Raw genomic sequence first — 9,968 nt, 5'->3', positions numbered from 1 at the left:
AGTTACCTGCCTGGCCTGGGTCCTGAGCAATCTTTCCTGCCCAGCTAAAACGGCTTGCCTTCAACCAAGAGCATGTCGGGCTGTGATGGCCGCACTGTCCCAGGACCTGCTTCCAGCATGTCAAACCTCTGCGTCACGTGGCCAGACCATCAAGAGACTTGGCATATGTTTACAAGCATGCCCTGCTTGCTAGACTCAGTATGCCCATTTTAAGGTTTTAGTCATAATTTTTTTTGTTTTCATTTATTCTAGGCTGGTGTGTAACCCAACATTTCTCTAACAGCCTACTGCGGTGCTGTATCGGCCAGTAACAAGAAATTGTATTGTGGTCGAGCTATCAGTTTTGTAAGCAACTAAAGCAAGCAGATTGCCAGCACAATGTCTAGACAGCAGACCACCTTACAGTATGTCATAATGTATTCTAGGTGGATCTTCTGTATTGCCACTTTCTGGTCTGCAGTTCTGAAGAGTTGATGGGTTGAGGGTTTGGCTGGGTAGGGGCCGCTTCATTCCACAGACAGAACGGCTCATCCTGTTTCAGCTGGTGCTGTGTTCTATGTTCAGCCTGTGCAACACAACCTCCACAGACTGGCGCTGACTGAGGTGTGTACCTTACCTTACACAAATTTAAAATAAAGTAGGTCATTTAGCATCAATGCTAAACACGGGATAGCTGTTTTGAGCGCAAATGCGAGGACAGGAGCCACGGGGGGAGACTTTTATGGTTTCTTTCCTTGATGCTTCATCTAGCTGACATTTTTTTTTTTTTTTTTAGAATCCCAATTGCAGAGATTCTTCCTCTGCCTGTCAGACTCTGACAGATACTCCCTTTTGGAAGTCAGGCTGGGACTGAAAGGAAATTAACAAAAACCCCAGCTCCCAGAATGCCATCTGCATAAAGCATGAGCAAAGCGTCTTCTCAGTGTGTAAGAGCCCTTGCCTTGGAAAAGACAGATTACTCAACAGTAACAAACCAAAAATCAAAAGTGCCCCCAACATCAGGAAAGAAATGCAGCAGCACGCATTCCTGAAAAATAGGGAAGAGTCTTCCCTGCCCCAACCCCAACCAAAAGAGGGGCTCAAGACTTTTTTTAATGACAGAAACACAGCACTTTAAGGAATCAGAAGATAACAGCGTGCCCTGATTATTTTATAAACCATTTTTAACACTTTTTTTAACTTCTCAACAACCATTCCTTGCTTATGCATGTCTGTTTATGCATGCATGTGTACATACACACCCCAAGCCCTAGCAAGATCAGTTTCTATCTCCTAACCTGCATTACAGACTATGTGAGAGTTTACAGTCATGAGTTCCTAAATGGAGAGGAGCAGTACGCCGAAAAAGCACCCTAAACTGCTAGAAGCAGTAGACTTACTCAATCCATGGAGAAACATTCAAAGCATTAATAACAAGAGAGCCCACAAGCAGGCTCAGCAGATCACTAATCCAAGCACCAGATCTGAAGCAGAGGCCTTGGCCTACCCTTCTGTCAGTCTCCCTTGTGCTCACTTTCTTCTCGGCTGTGTTCAAATTGTCCATGCTGGTTCTTCAGGCACCTTCCCTATCACATAATCACGTGCATCTTAATCTCTCTGGACATCTGGCTACATCTAGCTAGCTTTTATCTCACTGTTCCCTTTCATTCACACTAAATCCTCTGGAGGGCCCACAAGAGGGAAGAACTTTGTATCCTGGACTTAATGCTGCCTACCATTTAGTTGTGGCTTTCCACAGACCATGACAATAGAAGTAGTTCGATCTTTCCTATTGAGTCTTGCCATTTCATTTGCTCGTTACTTAAACAAAATATTTTCCAGGATGCTCTGGGAATAGCATCTTCCAACCGTAATCGGCTCGTTAACCAGACTGAGCAGCTTTCACAATATCTGACTACCCTTGAACTCAAATCAAGTTCAGACACTAAGCTGGTAGGTGTTACTCTGCCTTGCCTCGTGAATTGCAACTAGGCACAGAAATCGAGGGGGAGGGAAAAGGTGTGGCATTTACCAAACAGCCCAGTTGATTACTGTGGGAGAACCAAGTTTAAAAATGCTTCTTGGCCATACTTAAAGACAGGAACTTGAAACCACATCTCCCACCTCCTGTGGACATAGTCCACTGCTTCCCTCACACAGACATACACTTTAAATCTGTCAAGCATTCAGAGTTCCCTGTCTGTTTGAAAAGCCCCTCTTCTAATAAAAAGCCAAATATTCATTATCATGGAATTTCAAACTGCTTACCTGACCCCTTCCTGTTTACAGCTTCCCCAAAACATCAGAAAGCTCAGCCATTCTGCTCACTGTGCCAGAGAAAATTTACAAAGTCAGAAAAGGCATTTGGCACATCCACTGTTGCAACACAGCAGAGGGCTGGTGCTGGGCAAGAGATTCAGGTTATGTTCTTAACCACACGGTGGGATTTTAGAGCACATCCCTCACAAGCACAGTCTCATCACAGAATCACTTACCAGTGTGAAGAAAGGATCAAGCTGGCTTTAGGCTCCTAAATTCAGGAAGGGCCTTATACTTGAGAATCCTAAATGGACACATTGCTGTACAGAATTAGTATTTAAAGTATATTCTTCTCCATCCCTTCTTCCAAGGCATTTCTTAATAGGCAATGCAGAGAGTTGCACGCTTATCGTGTTAGCTCCTGTCCCATGGCATGGCAGAAGACTGCAGCACTCCCAACACGGGACTGGAACACTGTTCAGTTGTACACTGCAACAAAAAACTCCCTTTGTACATCTAACTACAAATCACCACGTTCATGGGGAAAAAAGTTGCAACCTGAACTTTTAACGGACATTCTAGAAGATTATAGCCTTGCAATTAATAAGGTAAAGATGACCAGTGTATCAACTTCTTAATAAACAATGCTTGTGAATTAGGAGGCACCACCACAACATGAGTAAAGCCTAGCCATTTACCATTCATGCTGGGCACACCTGCACCTACGCTAACTGGGGATTACTTTCAGGCTAGGCAATATGCTAATTATCCTGTTCATCTCGCTAATCAAAAAATTGCAGCCTGCCAACTCAGCAAGGTAGTGTCCTATTTTGTTTCTGTTTCACAGAACATACTCAAGAAGATGCACACTACTTGATTTTAATGGAAGTAAAGGGAGGAAAAGGCAGTGCAGTTCTACACTGCATATAGAACAATGGTGGAAATGATCCTCAGTCTTTGGGTTTGAGGGAGATTGGATTCTTGTCTCTAAATCCATTTTCAGAGGCACAGAAGAAAAAGTAGTAGTTGTTCACCTGACAAAAAAAAAGCCAACTGCCTTTATTTGGCAAACAGCTTATGAGATATCAGAGAATTAAAAAAAAAAAAAAAGTACATCACAACAAAGATTGCAAACCCTGGATCTCAGCGTGTATTTACAGGGTATAACCTTTATGTACACAGGCTTCAGTTACATAGACTACAGGCACATGAAATATAATAGTCAAAGCTATAGCTGCAGAGTATTAGATAACTGGAACAGCGATACCTGTGGGATCAAGGACAACGAGATTACCTAGCCTGATCTACTGCCTAAGACGGGAGTTCAGGTCTTGCCACTTGAACTCGTTTGAATTCAACCATCTCTTGCTAATGCAGCTTTTAATAAGGCTACTGAAGCCTAAACTTGCATTATTTCTTTGCTGTCAAGAAACTGTCTTACTTGCATTAAGAATGTACCAAACTTCTAACTACTCCATCTCATACATTTCTCTTGGAGGTTGACATAGCTTATTAGCCAGTTTGTGGTCCCTAGCTGATTAATTTAGCCTGATCAAGTTATCCTATGAGATAATCTAAAGCTAGGTTGTTCTATTAGACTCTATGAAACATTGAATGGAATTCACAGATCCATAGGAGCACAGAAGCCAAAATAATACCAGGTGAAGTACAAAGTTCATTTGCAAAGCAGAGAGTAATTAATCTCCTATTCCCTAACAGCATCAGGGATAAGCGGAAGTCAGTTCCATACCAGCTTGTTGTATTTCACCCTACTGCAAGTTCACAGTTGATGAAGTACTGAAAAAATGACATGCTGACTTGTATTAGTCTCTGCTCTCACAAGGGGGTGGCACAAGAAAATACCAAGAGCACCGTCCTGTGGAGCATACTGCTCCCTCACTGTCATCTGCTTCATATAAAAAGTAATGAAGGACATGCACAGCCTAAGAACCTCACATAGCCAAATTAAGTTGGCTGAGACTTTACTCTTAAAAAAAAAAAAATTTTTTTTTTTTCTTGTATCAATGCTTGATCAGTACTTCCTACCTATGCATGACAGGTCTTGCTGCTATTATTAACATTTCCTCATTTGTTTTTCTGAAAGTTTACATTACATTGCATATATCAGCAATAACACATTATTCGGTGGCAGTTTGGGGAGCTCCCTGGAGGATGGAACAATGCTGAAATTTCAACTAAGTTAGGAAGTAACACTGAGACCGCTATGGCAGCGTCCCAGAAACCAATGTACAGATCGTATGTGCGTGGCATGGGGCAAAGACAGAACCCTGTTCATCTCTCCCTCATCCACTGAAGTCTCCCAGATGACAGATGAAGCTGCACCCAGCCACAATGCAAGCCGTAATATAACGTCCCCCTCTTCCAGACCTCCCTCTACAAATCTCAGCAACACAGACCACTACTCCAAGACAAATCTCATAATGGCAGTTTCTACATTACCACTAGAATTAGCTGTGCTAATTAAAACTGCCTTCGCCAAGAAGAACCAGGTTCTTTACAACTGTTTTTCCTTTATCCCTAGCTAGGTGAGGTAAAGAAAGCAGGATCTACACTGCATGAGGACACCATCAACTATGGCCTACCACTGGCATGTCCTTCCTCGTCAACAAAGTGCTGCACAAGTTCATGAAATCCGCTTAAATTTAAGTTCCTCTGAACATACCCCTAGATATATCAGCATGCTACAGATCCCACAAAACTGCATCCCCTGGATTACATGGTGGTCACAGGGAATCACTGGAAATTCATTCTATGTGAGTCTCTATTTTCCCATTTATTACTTGTGAAATTACTTAGAAATTTAAGGTAAAAATAATTCTTTCACTGAGGGAAACTGCTTATGAATGCAAGTTATACAGAACTACATCCATGCTGTGTTCTATTGCCTGATTTTTGGACTGGCAGGTAGTTAGCGCTGAATCTGGCATTGAACATGTCTAGAAGAAATATGCCTGGGCAGCCCTGACTCACACCTACAAGACCCTAAAGCAACAGCAGGTTCTTTCACTGGCTAAAGGAAAGAGTTAATGGCAGTAATTCTACACAAAAGCATAGACTGTGCTTGAACAGTGCCAATGAACTACACAATAAAAGAGAAATGCTCCATCTCTCCAAAAGAGGTTGTAAGAGTTTTTGGCTGGAGAGAAGAATCTGACCACCTCTGCCCCAGCTCTGGAACTGCCTTCGGGCCGCAGCAAGAGCTGGAAACCGCTGTTGCCACCTCGTGGGCTCCATGCTGACTGCTACAGGATACACACTTCCAGCCACTTCCCGAGAGCAGACAAGCGCTAGTGCCTGGAAGAGCAGAGACTCTCAAGCCAGCATGCTGAAGATGTCCATCTACAACTGAGGATTCCTCCAGCAGAAAGCCTCCAGGAAGGGACCGAAGTAATCTAATAAAATCAAGAGTGGAAGCTGTGCGTAAGCAGAGACAGCCAGCTGACATGATGCACTTAACTGGGTTGCAAAACCATCTTTTCGAGAGCAAAGAGCGTAAGATCTTTTCCTTAGAAATGGTATCAGCGGCCCATTTTGGGAAGAAAGCAAGAAGTACTATTATAGGACTGAATCGCTTGCCTTCAGCACAAGCAGAAGACATTAAAATTACTTTCCCAGCATTTCTCCAAGGATGTACAGCAATTTGCCTGAGGACTCAGCTTGCCTTTCTCACTAGACTGGCCACCGGTGATGCCTGACTCGAAGGTGTTGATTAACCAGCTCTCTCCTTTCTCCCTTTCTCAAAAATGGGAGAACTTTTCCATGCCAAATGGAAGACTTTTAACCACAGACTTCACAGGAACTATTGCTTCCATTTTCAGCACCTAAGTCGTAAAAAGCACAGACAGCTAGAGGGAGGGAGCACTGTTGCAATTCAGCAGCTGTGCAAACGCAGTCTGGGAATTTTGCTGTTACAACACTCCCTCAAGTTGCACTTTCTTCATAGTTCATCCAAACTACACCTCCAACCAGATCAGAAAGCAAAATAAAACAGCCTACAAAACATCATCAAGCTTAGCAAAAAATCAATGGCTTGAGATCAAAATACCTAAACCCCACCTTTAACACAAAACTCCAAATACTCAGAAGCTTTTTAGTCCTGCTGTTTAATGCACTAGATATAACAACTTATTTAAAAAAAAAAAAAAAAAGCGCATTAACACATTAACAGTAACATCTGGAGTCAGTTGCCAGACCACTCATGGCTGGATCAAAATTCTTAGCTTGCCTTATGGATTAGATGAATGCAAGGCTGCAATGACTTCAGAAAATTCAGTGCATATCTCCTTTCATTAACACAGAACATGCACACACCTGGCTGCCACCTTTAATCCCTTTATAAAAGGAAAAGCAGAATAAATGCACCTGGAGAACGGGCACCTAGATTGGCTGCTTTCAGCTCTTCCACAGGACTTCAGTGGTATTTTATGGCATTTATCCATGCTACCAGAAGCAACTGTTGCACGTGTTGGGAAACCATCACACACTATGGCAGTAAGACTGGACAAGCAGCAATATTTGCATGAAGTACAGATTTACTGCTATAACAACACTGGACCCCAAAGCCAGGTCATGCACAAGTGGGAAACACATCAGGAAACAGGTCTTTGAGAACAGAGACCAGAGAGAAAGAACCTGGATCCAGGTAAACATAACACCCTAAAATAAAGGCCCATAACTGAATTAATGGAAGCAGTGCCATGTTTTCTGGTGTAGGTGAAAAACCATTAAGAGTTTCTCAGAGGAAATCTCCTCTCCCATCAGAACTCTAGCTCCATAATTGAGAGCAATGCACTTGTTAAGTTTATCTGGAACGAACAGAAAGCTCAGCATTGCTCGGAATCAAGGCAATACTTTCAGGCCAGCGAAATTCATCTTAGATCACACCTGTCCATTCAACTTAACACTATTTTTGCAGCTTTGAAACAAATAAACTAATAGCAGCTGAAAAACTCTCAAATCAGCATCTGTATGAATAACCTGACAGCTCTTTATGGAGTGGCGGAAGAAGGACGATGGAGGAAGATGTTCTACCAAAACTGAAATGATGACCCGTTGCAGGGATGCTGTTTTTAGAAATAATTTCAAGGAGAATTGAAGTTAGCAGAGTATTCGTATTATCTGCCATCAGCCCTGACCCCCTCAATACCAGCAAGAAGTGAGGGAGACAGGGACAGTTTGTGAAGCTCAGCAATGAGTGGGTGAGACACTGGGTACAGTCCTGGAGGGACCATTTCTTTTGGTAGTGCACGAAGTTTTTCACATGTTGGTGCTCATCCTGGACTGGCTGTTAGCTGGAGTAAGCTCCCCTTGGCTACCTTCTCTCGGAGGAGACTGCAACAAGACCAAAACACATCCCAGTTAGTGATGTGTAAGTATCCTGCAGAGTGCTTCCTGAGAGACCAAATGAAGCACAGGTGAAGCACAGCAGGATGACAGCAGGGGGAGAGCATACCCCCAACTCTTCCATAATGACAGCTTTGCAAAAGCTTTGTGTTTACAATGTCTATAGTTACAGTTCACAAGAAGTGTTCCTAAAAAAGTCAAACCAGAACTTTCAAGCCAGTCTTCTTTACTATGTACAAGGTGCTGTTGACCCCAGAAGCCAAATGCTATCTGGCATTCAGTCATCACAGAGATTAATATAGTACAGAATTTAACATGTTCTGTGGCAGACGGCCTATCCTCCCTAAGGGCATTGGTTTGGAACTGCATCCTGGAAAGAACACTCCAAGCAACTCCTGCATTTTTTAGTTCCTCTACTAAAAATAATTATTTCAAATAATCTTTGTTTCGATAAAAGACGTGTATCAAGAATTAGTTGGAATGAATTAGTTAGTATCAATCCAAGCATATAAACTTCAAAGGAAATTCTGTGTCGTACAAGCAGGTCAATGTATTGGCTGGAAACACTCGTTCCTTATATATCTAGTATTTACTATTGTAAGCATTTGTCCAACCACAAGCACAATAAATCCATTCCCCTCCAGAATCTGCAATTCACTAACTTTTATAGTTTCAGTTAAAAAAAAAAATTTAAATCTTAACACTGTGTCAAAGTCCACATTTAACATGTCCATACCTTGACATGTATCTGGTTGCGCAGGACTGCAGCTCGCAGAATCATAGCTTTGGCACGTCGCTGAAACTCTCTGCCCATTAGTAAAGACTTCTCAAAAGTTGTGCTGCGCTGATCTACGTCTCGAGCATAAAGAATCTGCAACCAATACAGAGAACTGTACCCAGGAGCTGTGACAGGGTTCCACATCAGGAAGCCCTTTCTGCACAAGGGAACAAAGCTAAGGTATCACGGATCTGAGTTTACACACAGATCGGCCCTACTGAAAATACCAGTCACAGCAGATTAATGCAACTTCAAAGTATCCCAGGAATGCAGAGTTTCTAATCTCAGTTCAGCAGTTCAGTCTGTCGCTCAGATGCACTCACCTTACTGTGAGAGTCTATTCTGGCATTGATCAGTCCCTCCAGGATCAGCTGAGTAAGTTCATCTTCCAGAGCAGCCACTGTGGTATTAAAAGCAGTGGCCATCTTGCGCATATCTGCCGACACATAGGGGCTGAAGTACTAAGAAGAGGAAAATATTCAGTTGCTAGGTGTACTCCCCACCCTCTGAAAAACTATGGGAAAAGCAATTACAAAGAGATGACCTATCTTACTGTTCATCCCTCTCACAATTACAGGAACAATTACCTGGATAAGGGCACGATTTCGAATCTGGGTGTAAAGTGTCCTGACATGAGGTGCAAGGTACATATCCAGCAGCAGGTTGTCCTGTGCAAAAAAACATACCAGAAGCTGAGAAGGAGCCTGGAAAAATATATTATTCCTATGTCCTGAAACATATATGTGCATATACTTCAACCTTCAGGATATTACACTACAGCAAGATGATGCCATAAACAAGAATGAATAAAAGAACTGGCAATATATTTTAAAAATTCATCATTTCCCCTCACCCTCTACTGCTAAACTACTCCCAATTTCCGTTCGCATCAGGAGACAGAAGACACAGAAGAGCTCAACACTCTTAGTAGCTATTTTTAACAGTGACTGCTTCTCACAAAAGGCTAGGAAAAGGGAACTTTTAGGGTCTGCTCCGCATTGCTCCCCTGCAACTCACCTTCATCTCATCCAGCATCTTCAGGCATGAAGCATATTTAGATTCATAAAACTTGAAGATGATGTCACGAACCTGTGGCTCCAGCTCCAAAAACAATTTGAAGGAGCTACAGATAAAGATGGTAGTGATCAGACATTGGAACGCACCACTTAAATACCCCACACCCCATCGCTCCAAGTTGCAAGGTTACAAATTCTCACTATCATTTGAAGATTCCAAGAATTTGCTCTCTAACAGACCAGACAGCACATTTTCAACAGGGCTGGGGGCCTGGAACACAGAGAGATGCAGCTCAGCACCTGAGCTGTGGTGAAGGGAGGCAAGAGACTTTTGACAAACCAAGCAGTAGAAGTTTTCATCCACACAAAATAGGTCAGAATTGGGATCCACCACCAGAAAACACAGGCCACCTCTGTGCATGTACTGTAGTCTGTGCTGGCCAGCTTTGTTTTCCCTTTCAAAGCACAGCCTTCACACTAAGTACAACACGCCATGGGTAGGTTAATCATGCAACTGTCTCAGGAAAATAACCTCTCGTTAAGTGTGAGAGGTCTTTGGGATGCACACTCTT

The 9,968-nt window shown here is 42.8% G+C and overlaps 1 protein-coding gene and 1 long non-coding RNA gene across 3 annotated transcripts in view; one reads left to right on the top strand and one right to left on the bottom strand.

The window, feature by feature from the left end:
* The first annotated feature begins 6 nt into the window (after positions 1 to 6).
* Positions 7 to 6,407, top strand: LOC118452867. The gene is made up of 2 exons (XR_004842744.1): positions 7 to 603; positions 776 to 6,407. It is a non-coding gene; the product is annotated as an uncharacterized LOC118452867 (long non-coding RNA).
* GPS1 (G protein pathway suppressor 1) overlaps positions 3,354 to 9,968 on the bottom strand; it is a 14,888-nt gene continuing 8,273 nt past the window's right edge. The window contains exons 9-13 of one of the 2 annotated variants that reach the window (XM_035900122.1): positions 9,398 to 9,503; positions 8,968 to 9,048; positions 8,704 to 8,841; positions 8,339 to 8,473; positions 3,354 to 7,590 (exon numbers count right to left, since the gene is read on the bottom strand). In XM_035900122.1, coding sequence (XP_035756015.1) covers positions 7,516 to 7,590; positions 8,339 to 8,473; positions 8,704 to 8,841; positions 8,968 to 9,048; positions 9,398 to 9,503 — 535 coding nt within the window. In that variant the 3' untranslated portion in view covers positions 3,354 to 7,515. The remainder of the gene's footprint in view (positions 7,591 to 8,338; positions 8,474 to 8,703; positions 8,842 to 8,967; positions 9,049 to 9,397; positions 9,504 to 9,968) is intronic. The other variant, XM_035900116.1, reaches the window with a different exon arrangement.

Source organism: Egretta garzetta, unplaced genomic scaffold (genome assembly GCF_000687185.1).
Source record: "Egretta garzetta isolate BGI_Z169 unplaced genomic scaffold, ASM68718v1 scaffold381, whole genome shotgun sequence".
Lineage (NCBI taxonomy): Eukaryota > Metazoa > Chordata > Aves > Pelecaniformes > Ardeidae > Egretta > Egretta garzetta.
Note: the sequence above shows the minus strand (reverse complement) of the source record. Positions and strands in the feature narration are given on the sequence as shown.